This window comes from Sphaeramia orbicularis, chromosome 12, assembly GCF_902148855.1.
Source record: "Sphaeramia orbicularis chromosome 12, fSphaOr1.1, whole genome shotgun sequence".
Lineage (NCBI taxonomy): Eukaryota > Metazoa > Chordata > Actinopteri > Kurtiformes > Apogonidae > Sphaeramia > Sphaeramia orbicularis.
The window spans coordinates 50,440,060-50,459,543 of NC_043968.1; the positions used below are offsets into that span (position 1 = coordinate 50,440,060).

The following is a 19,484-nucleotide window of genomic DNA, read 5'->3' on the forward strand; positions in this document are numbered from 1 at the left end:
TAAATTAAGTTGATTTTCTCCTTTACAAGTTTATAATTTTAAGATTTTTGGAGGAAGAAAAAAAATATTTAGCCTAATTGTCATCTATTTATATAAAGCCATTATTTCTAAGGAATGTGTGAGAGTCACAGGCTTTTCCTTCTTTTCCGCTTAGACATTCAAGTTTTTTGAACCCTCAGGATGATAATAAATGGGAATAGCATAAAAAAAAGAATTAGAATACTTCAGCATACAAAATATTCTGAAATTTACAAGAATGTTTGGTTCAATGCACACTACACACCCAGAATCCTGTCTATGCCGATGGGTCACAATCAATACCAACAAAACAAAATCCAGCCTATACATAATCCTAATGTTAGACTGCACAGATCACTTGCAGTAAATGTAATGTTAAATAGACAGAAACATAATAAAGCTTAGTCTTAAGTGCAGCACCTAAGCTTAAAAAGTAGCTGATGAGAGCTGATAAAATAAGCTTTACAAAAATGAGAGTTGTCTATTTTTTGCGAAAATAGAATGGTGTGAGCTACTGTCTAAATACTGTAATACTTTACATTTACATTTATGCATATGGCAGACACTTTTATCCAAAGTGACTTACAGGGGAAAACCAAAATAAAAGAATAAAATACAAGCAGAAGAAGAATAAATAAATAAATAAATAAATAAAATCCCCCTAATATTTTGCAAAGATGCTGATAATATAATACATAAAAAACAAAATGTATAGTGTATTGATCAATTCAAGACAGACAATGGATCAAGAAATCAATAGCTGAAGAGTGATGGTGTTGTCTGAAACTGGGAATGGTCTGCACACAATCATTTTGTGCTCTAAGGCATGGATTTGGATTTTGGATTTTAATCTCCTGTAACTCTAACCCTACAACAGACAATTCCCTGAGAAATCACACAAAGATCTATGGACTAAAACCCCAAACCAGTGTGAGACAGGTCACAGAGGGGCTGCATACATACCCCCTGTCTTATAGACAACAGGAAACTCTACCTGTGACCTAGAAAAATGGCCCACGTTGTGTTATATTAGTCAACTAAATAACACTTTTCTGGAGTCACTTTCACAACTGGTGATTTTGGACATGGGCCCTTTTCTCTTGATCATCCACACTTCATCATTAGCTGTCAAATCCCTAACAGAGATCTGTTTGCCAGTCACATAAAAAAAACAACAACAAATGCTTAAATTCAATCTGTTTATAAAATGAAACACTTAGAGCCTAGCTGTAGGCATCCAACATCTTCCTCAAACACCAGGACAAATTGCTGTTTATTTCACTTATTCGATGGTGTTGTGCAGATCAATCCTGAAATATCAATAAGACAGTGGTAACGCTTTTGTCGTATTTTCTCCCCAACAAATAATCTTGTGGTTGTTCAATATTAATCTTGTAAACGTCTTCATATTGCCAAATAAATAGATGTACAGTGATAAAAGTTAGACAAGACTAATGTCTATATAATATGTGATAGTCTTGGTTTAGGTTTAATGTGAGTAGGCTGAAGGAGGTACGAGACAGATGAGATGCTGAACAGTTGGAGTTTTGACAAACGATGATTCCATACATTACAGAGCTCTCTACCATCAACAAAGATGGAATGTCTTTTGGGAGTATGGTGAAGCATATAAGCTGTTTATGTAATGACAGCTTTTCATGACCTTCAGATAAAGTCACTTCAGCTCTTCACCTAGAAAATCAAAATAGAGAATAAGTGAACTGTGCACCCCCCCCCCCCCCCCCCCCCCCCTTCATATGATGCCTGTGATTCTCCTCTGAAGACTGACACTGGAAAGGTTCTCCCATAATGATTTCAATAAAAAAATAATTGAAATCCTTGAAAAGCAGCACTAAAATGTAAAAGCCATCGTTAAAATATTTTAAGTCATGCTCACAAAACGCTGCAGCACCTCTACCGTACTGCTGTGTGCCTGTCTCTCCATTTTGATATGTGGAAGACAGAGAAGAGGGGAATCCTTCACCCAAAATGACCAATTACATAACATGATGCAATACATAACAAATAGAAATTCAGTGATCCGATATGGATAGGATGAAAGAAAAGGGCTTCTAGTGACTGGCTTGTCCCTCATTCAGAACCTCCACCTCCCCCCTCCCCTTTTGTGATGATGATGATGATGATGATGATGATATCCCACCCCTACCATCTTCCCGTTGCATTTTCGGATCAATGAGACAGAGGCAGAGAAAGGGAGAGGTGTATTTTCAGCCACGCGCTGACAGTTGTGCAGCTCCCCCACGTACGTCTTCACATCCACAGAGAGAGAGAGAGAGAGAGAGAGAGAGAGAGAGGCAGGCAGCAGGGCGCACAGCTGCCCACCCTCTACCTGCTCTGCAGACGCGTGCCTGACCTATCCGCTCCTGGATTTCCCTTCAACTTTTTTTTCTCCACGGTTTTTCTACTGTTTCCAGTGTCGCATTCATCTGTCAACTGACCCTTTGGAATGAACTGTTTTCCTGCCCGCGTCGTTTCCATGTCAGCATGGGAACTGCCGTGTCCAAAAGGAAGAATTTAAGAAACGATGCGATATCCTCTGTGGCAGCAAAAGTTAGGTAAGTACCCGCATGTGTGCTGACTTTATCACCCTCTGTAGCTTTGTAGAGACCCTGCAGACGTTCACCTTAAGGGCAGACTTCAGTGAAGTTCCCATGTGTGCCAGTGTGTTTTCCCAGATTTCCACTGCTCTGTCCCGGGTAGGCTTTTGTAAGCCTGTGTGTGTGGAATGCGCAGAGGCTCTTTGCGCTTTCTGCACGTCTGCTTGACTGTCCCGTCTAGCCCAGGGCGTGCTTAAATATATGTATGCGTAAATATCCCTTTATTGTGTGCAAATTACACATGTGAGAACGAATATTGTTAACCTGTGCACAAAAACACAGGGATCCCTATACCTGTTTCCCCCTTGACTGTTTTATTTGGACTACGTTGTCTGTAAGAGGGAATCTGCCTCCTGGCGCGTCGGAGCCTTTCCTGATGTTATGAATGAAACATCATTGTGTAATGAATGTCATCCGGAGCCAAAGCTGGGGCTGCTGTGACTTACTGTACCCCTTATGGATGTTCTCATTTTGGCAACACTTGAAAGAGCCTTTGATCTGCAGTAGAAATAACATGTCATCTGATTTCCATTGCAATTCAAAGAGGAGAAACAGAAACGGCTTTCTGTCTGGACGCATTGACCCGATGGGGCTAAGACTGCCTTCACACCCCAGCGCAAATGATCCAGCTGTCAATTCATCAGTCCACGCAATCGATCCGTTGGTGTGCTGTGATCGCCCATCCCGGTCAGTTATTGGACTGGTCATAAAGGGCAGTGCTGCTAAGCGGCTGTTAGTCTAATGTATTCAGGCTGGAACAGCAGAGGGACGCAGACTGTTTGGCCAGAATCCAACCCGTTAAAAGGTGTTAACGACTCCTATTTAAGAGACGCACAGCAGCCTATATGTGCATTTGTAATAGCTACGTCAGGATTAAATGAGAAAACTATGTTATTATTATTATTATTATTATTATTATTATTATTATTATTATTTTCATTCTGTACTGACACGCAGCCAAAACGCACGTGTGACTGTGGGTTCATATGTCCGCACATGAGGCGCACACAGTGAGCCAAACACACACAGTGAGCTCAGAATACAAATGGAACATCAGTATGCTTCTGCAGTCCCTTCACAGCAGCCGCTCTATCTTTTTTTTATTCTAATCAATGAATGACCTTGACTTGGATGTGTAGACTCAAACGTCCACCGATATGGGCTGATGTTATTACGTCATTCTCTCAGTGTGTGTGTGCTTGTGTGTGTGTGTGTGTCATCTTTACGTTACACGTATGTGGGCATGTGATGGGAATACTCTTCATGCAACGCACTGTTGCGTCTGTGCGTGAGTCCATCACCTTGAAAGGAATAAGGTTGTGTTGCACAGACACAACGCCATGGGATTACAGAGGGAGTCCTGAGCAGGTATCTGACTGAAGGACAGGTGTGTGGAGGCTTTTCTCTTGGGAGAGGACTCGGTGATATACTGACCTATAGAATAACGCACAGGTGTCAAACATGTGGCCCGGGGGCCAAATCCGGCCCGCCAAAGGGTCCCATCCGGCCCGCGGGATGAATTTGTGAAATGCAACAATTACCACTTAAGATATTAACAATCAATAGTGTCGAAATGATTTTAATTCAGGTTCCATACAAAGGCAATTAAACCAATTAGATCTCAATTGGGTCAGTTTAGAAAAATGCTGTCATTATAACCTATAAATAATGACAACTGCAGATTTTATCTTTGTTTTAAGTGTAAAAAAAAGTAAAATTACTTGAAAATGTTTACAGTAACAAACTATCCTTTTACAACAAATGTGAATAACCTGAAAAAATATGAACAATGTGAAATGTCTTGTAAATGCAATTTTATCAATATTATACCTGGTACTATATGTTTTGTGTATTTGTAATTGTAATGTAAATTGTAATGCACATGTGTAAACTGATTGAATATTGTGGATATTGTTAAAACTGCACTTATTTTTCTTAAGACATTTCAAGTTGTTCACGTTATTCAGATTTTTAAGGAAATGATGTAGATATAGACATTATCATAATGTAATTTTACTTTTTTCACTGGTATTATTTTACTGGTCCGGCCCACTTTAGATTATATTGGGGTGAATGTGGCCCCGGAACTAAAATGAGTTTGACACCCCTGGAATAACATAATACAGCCAATGATAATCAGTTTGATTACCTGTTTCTTCTTTAAATTCATGCCAGTGCTTGCATCTCCCCTCTCTCACAATAACCCCTCTAATTTGTCTCACTGAAAATATATTTTTATCATAAGATAACATTAAAGATTGCTGTGTTTTATGCTGTGTCTTCAGCGGCAGAAATGTCTTTAAAAAAATGTATGACATCTACAGACATCAGCTGCTCACTGGGTTAATGAGGTCATTTGAACTCTTTTAACATCTGACTTCATCTTTTCAGTGGCAGAAAACACATTAAAAACTCCTGAAGGTTAAAGTGGACCAACCAAACACTTTTAGCACAGTTTTTTCTCCTCCACCACTGACATTCAAACTAAGGTTTATGTTACATGCTTATCATACATTTGGTCCAGTTAACTACACATTCAGTATGCAGTTTTGGGAGACAATTACTACATCATCCATTCATTCATCTATTTGTCCTTCAGCTATCATTATCAATGGGTCTGCATCTCTATTAATAGGCAAGTGTCTGGTGGTGATGATAAGTGTTGGTAATTAACCCTCAAAGACCCAAACAGCCACAGGCAACCAACACCATCAAATTATATCAAATGTTTAATACCTGTTGAACCACTAATCCTATCAATATATATAAATAATTCAGGTCAAATGCAGTTTTTCAGCTTTTCATGGTCATCAGATATGACCCATTTGGATGTTCAGTGGTTCCATAATGAACATGGAAACAATGTCATCTTCTACAACTATGATTCACCAGTAAAACCCATGGAGTTTGATAAATGACAGATGGTTGGAGACATTTGTTTTTGCATTCAGTTACTGATATCTTTGCTGAAAAAGTCACTTTTTCTTCAGTTTTTTCTGTTTTTGATATACAGTAATAACCCTCAACTTTACTCTTAGTTTTTATTAACCCTTTCATGCACGAATTATGAGAACCTTAATCAAGATTTTTTTCCTGAGTGTTTTTATTCCTCTTTAGGCATGAAAAAAACAATGTGATTGAAAAAAAATTTTTTTATGAACCTATTTTTCATGGAGTTACAAAAATGTCCACTCAGCTGGACACCATGTGTTTAATTTTTGAAGCAAAGAAACATGTATTTACTGTCATACTGTGTGAAAACTATGAAATAAATGTTTTTTTAATGTTGCTAATCTGATGTTTCTCACATTTTAGCATACTATAATAGTAGTTATTACTCACTCAAATAATATGCAAAAAACAACAAAACACAACAACTTAAAAAAAACAAACAAACAAACTGTTAATTACAGTCTAATAACAACTAACAATTGATTTACACTCAAATATGTTTCTGCGGATCAGGTTTATCAAGAACAGGAATGTTACAGTAACGGTATGAATTGCAGTGTATTATGGGATGGTGCATAAGTGTCCACTGTGTTGGTTGATATGCAAGTAAAACAACAAAATCCATGAATATCCAAGAGAACAGCTGTAGAAGAACTGTCCACTGGAGTGACCACTGTGCATGAAAGGGTTAACATGATCAGTAAATGAAATATAGGAAAATACAAGATTTACACTGAAAAAATCAAAATAAGAAGATGATATTATAATAAATGGTAATAAATCACTTAAGAAAGAGAAAAATTCCTTTGGAAACTGCCAAAAAGTAACACTGGGTCTGTGTGAAGCTCATCATCTTATTATTGGTAAAGAGAACCTCGCATACCTTCCTGTAATTGATCCAAACTCTTCAAGAAGTGTTGTCACATTCAGGAACAAGTATGGACTCAAGTGTTCATCACAGAAACCAGCCTACAGGGTGTTATCATGGATGTAGGGGGGGTAATACTGTGGCATTTATCCTTATCACCCAGACTTCTGCAGATATTTCTGTACAGTATAACAAAATTATGGCCAGCCCCTAAAGCAACATGGGTGTCTGTTGTAACAACATAAGTATAACATGTAGCTTCTATTATATTAATTCATGCTTAGTAGTTAAACTTTTTTTTTTTAAAATCATGTAGTTTTAACATGACATACAAAATCCTTAAAACTACAAGATTGCTTCATGTCAACACAACTTAATTGGTTTAGGTCATAATCCCATCTGCAATACCCCTCCAGAGCAGAAGGTGGCAATCATTTAGTCTAGCTCGGATCTAGCCTTAACTTTAATCCTAAACCTGCGATTAAAGTGCCAATGTTATCTAGGTCTGTTAGAGAATAATAATTTTATTACGTTCATCCAACAGATTTATTTTTTTGAGTGTACTCTAAAGTCTAAACTAGTGAGGGCTTCAACTTAAAGTAAAGGATAAGGTTTAAGAAGTTATTGGTAGGGTTAGGATGACTATAGGGAATGATCTTGATGGGGGTCTTCAAATGAATGTTTTTGTGTGAGTCTATTGAAGATTTGGACTGTATCTCAAAATTGTTTTCATTATTAATCAATCTGCCGGTAATGTTTTTTCTAATTATATCATTGTCTGTAAATTACGAAAAAGTGGTAAAAAACCCTGAGGTGATAAATTCAATTTGCTTGTCAAAATAGCAAGTATTATCAGAGGTACTGAAAATGCCGTTATCAGACAGAAATGGTAATAAGTACAGAAGATGAACCCCCCCCACCCCCCCGCACTCAAACACACTTGCAGTCTTTTATTTTTAGTTTTTTATAGTCCTTATTATCCCCCTCTTTGCCACCGTTTCTATCTACTTATATCTCATTCATACATCTGTCCACAAATACACAATTCAGAGTCAATTCAGGGTTTAATTTTTTGGAGTTAATGGCAGTAAATGAACCTTGGCTCCACTAGATGGGGAATGCAGCTGAATCACATCCAATATTTATCAGCCTTTCACCTGCACATGACCCCATGAATGCAGAAGCAAGCACTCAAAAGTGTTTTTTTCCCCTCTCTCTCTCTCTCTCTCTCTCTCTCTCTCTCTCTCTCTCTCTCTCTCTCTCTCTCTCTCTCTCATATACACATATATAGACGGGCATGTGTGCAAACAAGGCTCTCTGTGCTTCATCTACATGCACATGCTTCTCTTCCTTTTGTCTGAAGGGCAGGCAGTCTCTTCTCTCTATGCAGCTTTCTGGTTTGTTGCTCTTTGTCTGCAGTGTTACAAATGAGCTCTTTTTTGCTTTGAGTTTATTTTTATTCACATTACACATTTTAAGGCTTAAACAGTTATTTGAAATACTCATTTCCATATAGTCAGTACATTTTGTGCTGTTGGTCTTCTGCACTCATCTGCCTAACTTTTTTTTTTCCTGATATGACATTGCTCAACAGTGTCCTCCAGTGAAACATCTAGAAACAACTAGATTTATGTGTTTAGCACTCGTAGGGATATTTTTTTGTACATGAAATTTTATAATAAAAGGTGTATGGGCCTTTAACCCATAAAGACCCAGTGCTTCTTTTGTGACTGTTCCCAAATGAATTTTTCCGTAGATTTAACCTTTCTTAATTGATTCATCACCATTTATTACAATATTATCTTCTGTATTTTGCATTTTTCACTGTAAATAATGTATTTTGCTATATTTAATTTCCTACATTCAATTTAAATGTTTGGGAAAACTCAGAGTAAATTCAAAGGTTATTATATCAAAACAGAGAAAACTGAAGAAAAAGGGACTTTTTCAGTAAAGTCTATCATTACCTGAACATAAGCTGCCACCAAGTGTTTCCATCCACTGTCATTGATCAAACTCCATGGGTTTTACTGGTGAATCAGTGTTGTAGAAGATGACGGTGTTTCCACTACAGAGCCTCTGAATGTCCAAATGGGTCATGTCTGATGACCATGAAAAGATGAAAAACTACATTTTACACCAGTTATTTACATGTACAGTTAGGATTAGTGGATCAACAGGTATTAAACATATTAGATCAGTAGATTATTTTGGTCACCAGTGGCTGTTTGGGTCTTTATGGGTTACTATTATTTCTATACTATGACAAATTTCAGCTTACAGGAGGTCAGTAAGGTTACCTCTATTCATGCTACCATACATGTTTAATCCACAATGCATCCCTGTAAGTTTACTATACAGAACAACATGTGATCAGTTGGTACATTATAGTAACAAAGTGGATACTATTGACACAGTACTGTGGCACGAAATATCAGTTTGTCTGTTACCACAGAGTCAATTAGTGCCCTCATTATATCATGTCTAGACTGGTAACTTGTTAGTGCCCGAAAAGCACCAAGGCAATCAGATAGCAAATAAGTTGGACTTAAAGGTGGAGATTTAGCTCAGTAGATAATGTTTTGGACTGCAGCGCTGAAGCCTGGGGTTAAATTACTGGGGGGAGCACAACTTGGCACCAAGGCATGTAGCTCCGCCCACCTTCTCCAGCCTCAATCTCACTGACTGCACAGAGCAATGAACACCATAAATCAACATATAGAGTATTTAGAACAATAATTCCTGTTGTATACTATGTACTATCACTAATTTGTCATTTTTTCCATCAATTGCCACAGTACTGTGGTAGCAAAATGCACAAAAGAATGCACTGAAATATGTGCCATATATCACCACAGTACTGTGGTAACAAGAGGCTAATGAGTTCATGTAACAGTATCCATAACTGACTCTGGTACAAATGCTAACATTTGATGGGCTCTGTGGCAATAGACAGACCCATATTTGGTGCCACAGTACTGTGGCAGTAGCCATTGCCTTATAGTAAAGGACATACTGTACTAAAATAAAACATACTGCTGGTGATAGTACGTTATATAGTCTACTAAAGAAGCCACTGTACCTCTCATTTTTTAAGATGCCTTTTTACATCCCATACCTCACATGTACAGACATGAACATTTTCATAAATACTTTCATGCATTATATATTATATTATATTATATTCTGAAAGGCTAATGGCAGGTGTATGTCAGTGTGACAGTCTGAGTCATCGTCCTTATCTAGGACATCTGAACATAATGCACACTTAGACACTTGGTTGGAACCAGTTTGCGTAATATAATGATCTATATTATGTAACTGCAGAAAAACATGTATTACTTTATATTATGCTTTGGGCCATCACAGTTATTACATAATGACATTTGTATTAATTGTGATTATTTTACATAACAGTGGTAATTGACTCCATTCATGTAAAAAGACTGTTGGGTGAAACTAACAGAGAAGATACATTTTAGCATTATTTTGACATTGTTTACCATTGTTTGACTGGTACTCTTTTAAGGACACCATCTAATTGTGTGTCTTTCTTCTGCTGCTGTTTTTTTTTTTCAGTGGAGAAGAAGAGCTGCAGCAGTTTATATTTATTATGTACCCTGGTCCAATATTTCAATAATGGGCTTTGTAGATTGAAATGATCATATCCGCCCAATTTAAATTTCTAAATTATGGCCAAAAAATTATTCTGCATAATTTATTTTGATAGGTTGAGGATTTCAGTACTTTGGTTTGCATATTTATGTCAGGTCATATCTTACTAACTTTTTAGGTGCTGGAGTTTTTTTTTTTGTTATTCAACTGTGTTATCAAGATTTCAAAAAAGCTGTTTGTTTCATTCAGTTATGTTGCAACTGTGGCACTTCAAGGGTTAACAGATGATTCATAAATAGCAAACACAAATATCATTCATGTCATGTTTGAACATTTTGCACCAAAAGAAATTTTCTTTATCAGCTGTATGAGCGTAATGACATTGTCTGCCCATTTTATGTTTTATTTATGACCTTGACCATTGCACATGGTTTATTCAACTTATATTCCATTGGTTGCATAAACAGGAGAAAAGACAGTAATATATTATAATTATATAATGTGTCAACTTATATTTCAATACCGTGACAGCCCTAATTACATTCTGCCTTTGATGAGCGCACTCTACAGAACATGTTCTATATTGTGAATGTTATCTATACACAAAATGACCTACAACAGTAAATAAGATTTTAGTCACAGTCCTTTTATAAACACACAAATCTGACAGACTCTCCATGAGTTCATTCCCATCCAGTTATGAATCCATACAGCCTTAAGTCCCTCCACTTCTTAATCTTTTAACCTTCAACTTAATCATAACTATAACACTCCATAAACTTAGTCAGGATCAATAAATCTTGCCACTGTGCAGGTCTGACTCTCATATCTACTCACACAGATACATAAATACAGTACACATATTACATTACACATCAATACTCACTGTGTAATTTGATTTTCTCCCATTGAACTTTAGTCTGTGGAGAAGTACATGAAGCATGTTCAGAGCAGTGCAATCAGTTTGTAAAGGTCAGGGCTTAGACTGTTTGTTACACATGGATTGTTTGGGAGAAAATAATGAATCAGACAACTATTCAGGGGACACCGCACATTATAGCAACTCCCTACTCCAGCAGCCATTTGTTCAAACAACTGAAACAGCATTATTCAGACAAGCAACATTTGTGCTATTGAGAAGCAACTGCACCACACAATGAAAAATCCAGCAGTCACATTTTTTGGTGAAACCCCCCCCCCCAAACAAACAGAAAAACCCCAAAAAGTAAAAAAAAAAAAAAAAAAAAAAAAAAAAAAGAAGATTGCAAATTTAACTATATTCTATAGAATTTGATTTACTTTCTGAAACATGTATCTTCATTGCAGGAACTGGTGAGTCTTTATCTAATAAAGCTGAAAATAAAGTTGTGAAGGTCATAGATGGTGTGATGAAGAGCATTTTTAAAAATTGGACAAAACTGCAACATACATTGTAAAGTACGCAAAATGTAACAATAAATATTTGTTACTTCTGTATGTCTTTACTTGTTTAGGGTAGTTTAGCTTTGGTTTACAGACATCTGAAGCTGTGGGAAACAGATTTTCTTCACTTTTCTTCACTTTTTTTTTTTTTTTTTTGCCATTTTCTGTTATTTTATTGTTACTTAGACTTAAACAGACTTCTCAAGTGTCATCTTCCAAATGGGGGCTGCATTTCAGAAAGCTCTAAAGGTCAATTACCCATTTGTAGTGCACATAAAGGAAAACCCAGTGGTGTTCTAGAAAATACTGACACCGCCCTGCATCCAGTTTTTATGTGTCACTGTGTGCATGTTTATGGATTGCTGGTTATGAAACAGGTCACACTCTTCCCTCTAGCAGCACGAGAGGTACTGAGTGACTGATAGTGAGAGGGGAAAAAGAAAAGAAGAGGATAGATTACCTCCAATTTACGCAGTGAAATCCTGCGACATTGAGTTAAAAAGTAAACGCTTTGATCTTTCTATCATCCAGAGAATACAGATGCTGTGGTTTGGCTGAAGGGCATTGGACAACTGCGTTCACTGTGTTGTGGAGGTGTGCAAAATGGCATGGAAGATGAAAGAACTGGTGTGCACAGACAGATGCAAACGAAAAACGGCCTTAGTTTATCCAGCATACTCGACATGTCTTTGTTGTGGCCCTGCAGTCACTCTACACATGGAGTCCAGGGATCTTATGCAACTGTATTGTGAAAAAAATATGGAGATTTGCTCTAGGTCAGCCGAAGGAGGCTATCTTTTCTCTGAGGTTTTGAGGATCTGGTCATTTTTAGCTAAACTAGTTTTGCAGTGTTATTCTCTTTTCACTTGTGTCTTTGAAAGAATAAGTGTGTTGGATGTTATTCCTTCTCTTTTAAGCAACGGAAGTAAATTTCTATCACAACTATCTCCATCTGCATCGCTTCTTTGTTCAAACTGCTTAATTCTTAATATGCTGAATTAGGCAGATTTTATTGATAACAGGGTGAAGATGAGTGGGAGTCTAGCAGTGTTATGTAATTGTCTGTCAGTCTGTTATTATGCATGTGTGCTCTGTATTTTTTGACAAAACCCGCTCTACACTCAAGCTTTTCACTATTTCCCATGAGTCATATTAGAGAAACAATTTGTTTGCTCTCAATAAGAAGGTCAAATGTTATTAAGAAATCTGTGATTGTACACAAACATCAGTCTTCTGTCTGAAAGTCAAACTATGGGATACACAAATAAATGCTATGGCTAACATGGCTATCAAACATTTACAGTTTTAATTACTGACAGCAGTTATCTGCAAATAAGGTGACATTTCACCAATCATAGAGGCTGATGTTTATCTGGAATCTGTTTTTTTTCCATGGCATTAAAATGGGAAAAGAAACAAACAAAAACAAATAAAACAAACGCTACTATCAACATCAGCTATTGATGAAATTGTTATTTTAAACATTAGCCTAGAACAGGGGTGTCAATCTCATTTTAGTTCAGGGGCCACATTCAGCCCAATTTGATCTCAACTGTGCCAGACCAGTAAAATAATAACAGTTGAAAAACTAATATTATATTATTAGGTTTACATCTACAAAGTTAAAACTTGAATTGTCTTAAGAAAAACAAGTGCAATTTCAACAATATTATGCCTCAGTTTATCAGTTTATCATTTACACATGTGCATTCCAATCGCACAAAACATTTAGTAACAGGCAGAATATTGGTAAAATTGCATTTACTTTTCTTAAGACATTTCTGTTTGTTCATATTTGTTCAGGTTATTCACATTTTCTTGTAAAAGTATAGTTTGGTAATGTAAACATTTTCATCTAATTTTACTTCTTTACACCAAAAAAACAAAGAGAAAATTTGGGGTTGTCATTATTTATAGGTTATTATGATAATATTTTACTGGTCTGACAAACTTGAAATCTAATTGGACTGTATGTGGAACCTGAATTAAAATGATTTTGGTACCACTGATTGTTAATATCTTCAGTGTAATTTCTGCATTTCACAAATTCATCCCACAGGCCGGATTGGATGCTTTGGCGGGCTGGATTTGGCCCCCGGGCCGCATGTTTGACACATGTGGCCTAGAATTTCACAAATGATGCATTCCTACAGGTGCATTTGTAACCATGACCTCCACACTTTTTCATATCCTGTGTTTCCTTTAAAATTGGATGCTAATGATGAACTCCAAAATCATCCTCTCATCATGAACTGTTAATGTAGATGTTCAAACCTTCAATTACTCCTGGCTCTTTTATTGGTAACAATATTGTTGAAAAAGAAAACTGAACAAACTACAGAAGTTATTTTGTTGTTCGCTGTTTTTCTGGACTTAAACAGTATTTCACAATGTAAACCTTCTTTTGCTTCTCTAAACATTTCCCAGTCATATCAGGTGCACAGAGTCTGAATGGAGTACCGCGTATGTAAACTGAATCACTTCATAAAGCTGATGTTTTAATCAGCTTCACGACCAGATGCCACATTCCCATGTGTCCCATAATGCACCACCCTTTCAAGACAGCAATTAACATTTTCTGTGCCTTCGGCCCTTTGCGCATAGAAAGAGCTTCTCAACAGGTTCTTGTCACCGTAATTGTGCATGTATGTGTGTACATTCCAGTCTGTCTGAAGGAAACCCAATTCAATTAGTTCATCTGGAAGGAGGATTCGATTAAGAAGCATTAAGAGTGAGGAATGTCTTGCTTGACAGCCCATTGTTTACAGTGGAGAGACGCCTGCAGAGACATCAGCCCTGATGATATTCAGACTAGTGGGAATACTGCCAGGGGAGTGACAGCCTGTTCTCAGCCATGAGCTACATGTCCTCTAAAGATATATGGTAACGGTGTAAAATGGTATCAGACTCCACCGGGTACAGCTGCAGGGTGATTAGATATGGGTCAATAATGGAATGAAATACTAGTTGTAGCACTGTAAGCTTTTCTGTAAGTAACTGTGTGTCAATTCTTTAATCTCAGACTCAGTCTTTAGGGTGCATTTTACAGCCCAACAAGAACATTTGTTCTTCAGATTTACAGCTTTAAGGAGAACAAATTGATTTTTTTGGAATTTGTTTCTTCCCTGTTCGATAGATCATAGAATTTGTGATTGAAGACACACAACCTTTGACAGAAGTTAGATTATGACAACAAATTAAAGTGAGCCATCAGGAAGGTTTAAGCTCTTTTGGTTGGTATAAAGTGGGAACAGATAGTTATAGATTTTTATTATTTATTTATTTATTTATTTTACATGTATTTAATTTAGTTTCAAATATGGTATTTAATAAAGTCATTGGAGAGGAAAATTCACTCATACAGTACTTATTCAGCTCACACAGTCAGATTAACTGCAGGTCTTTGTCAAAGATTTGATAATTCATAGAATGAATAACATAATGTTCCTCTTCAGTGAAACGCGTAATACTGCATTTTAGTGATTCATTAATCTTTCATTTGTCATAATCATAATTGTTAATCATTACTTGGGATAGGGTGGTTATGATTTTAGCGTCAACACTGTCAGTAGCAACTATAATCAGACTGAATACGAGCGCTCATCAAATATGGCAGAGTTAGAGAAAAAATTAATAGGCAATCAATTGTGAATTGTCATCCGGATCAGCAAGAAACTGTCATGCAGGCAAAATGTTATCATTAATGTATATGAATTTTTTCATGGCAAAAGCTGATAGCATTTCTATGAATGAGGCAAAAATATCCAATCTTCCAGTGGTGAAGATGCCACTAAAAAAGCAAATATGGATGTGGATTTAAACCTGCAGCATCTCTGAAAGGGCAATACCTTAAGTCAAAATGAGCGGAAGATTTTGAGTGTGAAGAGAGAAGCAAATTCAACTGCAATACACATGTTGTGTAAAGGTTAAAAATAATTAGAATAATAATAATAAACAAACTGTATTTGTTTTAATTGGATAACTGTTTTTAGATCAGGGCCATAAAAACTGTTCACACTAACAACTATTCATCTCACGGAAGAGGTCGGAATCTCCAGGGTTTTTTTCCTGTTTTTCAAAAATGTGGGTGGAAATTTTACACCTGCAAATCTGACCAAGTTTGACTGATGGATGACTTAATATGTGGGTGTGAAAGCTTCCTAAAGGAACAAGAGGATGATTGGGAAAAGGAAAAAAAAAAAAAAAGATGTAAAGAAGTGGTGCCAGGTACAACAAACCCCGCTCCTCACACATATTGTAGCTTATTTTGGCATTGATCCAGCTGATGTCATCGTGTCTGTGTGTGTGCTGATGTCAGGATGTCAATTGCCTCTATATATGTGCCAAGTGTGAAGTAAATTGAATTAAAATTTATGTTTTTATAGACATTTTAAATTTCATCCATTATAATTAAATTGGAGGAAAAAAAGATTTAAAAAATTCATAAAAAATTTTAACTTTGACCTACTGTTTCCAAAATGTAATCAGACATTCTGGGTCACTGGCAATTTATACATCCAATTTGGTATGAATTCAACCAATAGTTTTGCTGCTAGAGTGCTAACAAAAAAACAAAAAAAACAAGCCGAACCAAAAACAATACCCCTTGTCTCCCCTTTGGGGACAGGATAATAAAGTTGTCCTGAGAAAAAATAAGTCATGTTTCTCTGAACATAAAGGACATGTACACGTTAGAATTTCATCGGTTGTTTTTTTGTTTTGTTTTTTTGGTCTTGTTTTGTAAGGTTCCTATCTGCCAAGTCTCTACTTATGCATTCTTTTGTCTAGATCCATTAAAACAAGCTGAAGTGCTCCATTTATGTTCTGTTTTTTTTTTTTTTTTTTTTTGAGGATCCTCTTATACAAAGTGTCAGTACCAGAATATGTTGAAGAAGTGAGATGTGCATAATTGTGTCTGAGTCAGCCAGTTTATAAAACGTTAAGTACTGTACAGTACCTGCTCCACTGGAGACTCAAACAAAAGGCAAAATATGCACTTGTTGACTTTAACATACTCATTCAGAAGGTCAGGCTAACTCAGCTGTTCTTAGAGTTGAACTACAAGAGGCTTACATGTTTGGTTTTGAGGGCAGTGTGACATTGTGTTTGAGTAGGATGTGTTTTAAAGCTTGTTGTTGTGTTCAGAGACACAGTGACATCTGAGATTTGAAAGGCCACAGCTGAAAATTACATTCACCAGTGTTGTTGGCAGCAAGCCTGACCATTATGTAAGGCGATATACAAAACCGAGAATTGAAATGCATTGTGCAAATTCAGTTATTTTGTACATTATAATGAAGTTAGAATGTTTACATGTACAAAATAGCCTATTCTGTGTTTTTTCGTTCTCATTCCTATAGGACAATATTCCGACAAAGCTGTTTACACATCTAACATAAGGTAGCAGAGCTGGAGCTACCCTTTACAGTAAAATAGGACATCTTCCAAGTTTTCTACCAATGATGGATTCAGCTGTTACATTCACAGCCTCCCTCTTTCATTCCCTCTTGCAAAGGTTGGTATTGCAATATTTGCTCATATGAAAAATAAATAAATAAATAAATAAATAAATAAATAAATAAATAAAACTTTTGAGATTCAAGTCTTTTATGGTGTTTCAAAGTCTGTATGTTACTTCTTATGACCAGAAATGTGCACTCTTCTTTTTGGCCGCATATCTGTCCCTCTGCTTTTTAAACTCTCAGCTAGTTAGTTGATATACAACACACAGAGGTTACTGTAAACAACTTAAACAACATGTGTAGTAAACTGCTGAATGGGTTACATTTCCAAGAACGCTCCACAGATCTGAACAATATGCAACAAATCTCAATTGGAGAATGCTATTTTTTACATTTCCAAACGGAATATTATTAGACCTGCAAGAATATTCAGAATAATAGAGGAGTTGTAGTATGCCTGTACAGTACATAGATAGATATGTTTATTTGTCCTTCACAGGAAAATTGTTTTCCCAATCTGTACAGCCGTGAGAATACAGGACATCATTCACAAACATATAAGATTACACAAACCCAAAAACAGCAATTATACAACTATATACCTGCCACCACACATGAAGGCACAAACACCAGAGATCCACTACAGAGTTCCTAGTTATAAATGTAAATGTCACATCAGAAAGGTCTACAAGCAAATACACAGGTGGCAACTATTGTGACCTCAGCAACCATCTACGAATCTAATCTGATCTGAATTCAGGACACAGGACTTACATGTGTCATCCTTTGACTCAAGTGCCTATGCGGTAACTCTCCAGTTCAGTACATACAAGCAAATCTAACCAGCAAGCTTTTAGCTCCGTAGCTATTGTATCGTTTACTGCACTTATTACACTAAATTAGTCCATAGAAATCTCCTTTAAAGCCCATTTTAAATAATGTGCAGGATTGGTTTAGAATTTGCAGTTACCCTGTTGAGGAAACAGGATCTATTGTTAGTTTTATCTCTTGTTTACTCATTGTCCTGGCTTTGTTCTCTCTCTCTGCCTCTGTTTCCTTCAGTTTACTTCACCTTTCATTTTTAATATGCCCCCATTTTTCCTCTGTACACCCATCTCTTCCTCTGTGTTGTAATCACGTCTGCTTTCCTCTGAAACTCCTCTCCCAGACTTGTTTCTTTCCCCAAACCCCCATCACATGTCTGAGAGCATGCAGGACGAATGTCTTATATGCCAAACCTTTCCTTCCTTCCTTCCTTCCTTCCTTCCTTCCTTCCTTCCTTCCTTCCTTCCTTCCTTCCTTCCTTCCTTCTCAGTCTTTCACTTGAGTTATTTCCTCACCACCTCACACACCTGTGTCCCTGATGCACAGTGATCACATATCGTATAGAGAGTGGGTGTACAAAGCAATAAGATGAACACACAGCACTGAGAGGCTTTTGTTTAATGGATGGATTGAGAGTCATTTTGCTTGATCCAACTCACTTTTCTCTCATGTATAATGGATGATGTGAGTCTTTTGCACCATTGTTTGCTGATTCTAATCAGGGTGCCCTGCTTGTTGAATTATAAAACAGGAGGGCAAAATGAAAATGTCTGAGAGCTTCAGAGGGACACCTGCTGATTAGAGTACAGACTACATTCACTTAATGGGGCTGGTTGCTTGTTACATCACCACACACACACACACACACACACACACACACACACACACACACACACACACACACACACACACCACACCCACACACACACACACACACACACACACACACACACACACACACACACACACGCAAACACCCCTTGTTTTGTTTTCCATCCATCCCTCCCTTTGTTCTTGAATACACACAGAGACACTATTAGAGCAGTAGAAGGGCAGGATTGCCAGAGAAGAAGATACAGTGACATGCATGTGACGCTATTTTTAGAAATGTGTAGTGAAAGGAGCTGGATGGTGTTGCAGCACGTGCAGAGTCATCCAGTCCTCAATAACCTCCTAAAAACTCTGAAGAAGTCTTGATTTACTTTGGCCACACTCAGGGTGAATAATGGAAAAACCAAGGGCATCCTGCCAGCATGTAATACAACTAAATAAAAATTAGTTTTCTACAAAGCTGCCCATGCTGTGCTGTACTTTGAGGCAGTCTGATTAGTTTCCTGTTTTACCCTGGGATGTTTGGTAATTGAAGGTATTACTTAGCTTCCGATTTCAGTTTAGCAATTAAAGAAAAACTCCTCTTAGTTGATACCCCAATGAGCAATACGTGTTGTCTTGGAAATTAGTGCCTCAGTAGTGTTATGTAACGAGCACTTAACATGTCGATCATTTCAACAAGCCTAAATGACCTGTGTGGTACAGACGGAGTTTCTGCTCATTTAAACAACTTAAATGTTTTAGTTTAAAATATTTTAAGGTGGTTTTTGATGCAGTTTGACACTTATTTCACATCACATCTCATTAGTGAGATTGAATTCCAAATTCCTGGTGGCTTTTTTATAACAGCTTTGTGTTTTTATGGGTTTCTTA

General features: G+C 36.9%; 1 protein-coding gene across 3 annotated transcripts in view; it reads left to right on the forward strand.

The window, feature by feature from the left end:
* Positions 1–2,306: 2,306 nt before the first annotated feature.
* nsmfa (NMDA receptor synaptonuclear signaling and neuronal migration factor a) overlaps positions 2,307–19,484 on the forward strand; it is a 61,976-nt gene continuing 44,798 nt past the window's right edge. For 2 of the 3 annotated variants that reach the window (XM_030150732.1, XM_030150731.1), the window contains exon 1: positions 2,308–2,594. In XM_030150732.1, the coding sequence (XP_030006592.1) occupies positions 2,524–2,594 (71 nt within the window). In that variant the 5' untranslated portion in view covers positions 2,308–2,523. Of the gene's footprint in view, positions 2,595–19,484 lie in introns of all 3 variants that reach the window. The other variant, XM_030150730.1, reaches the window with a different exon arrangement.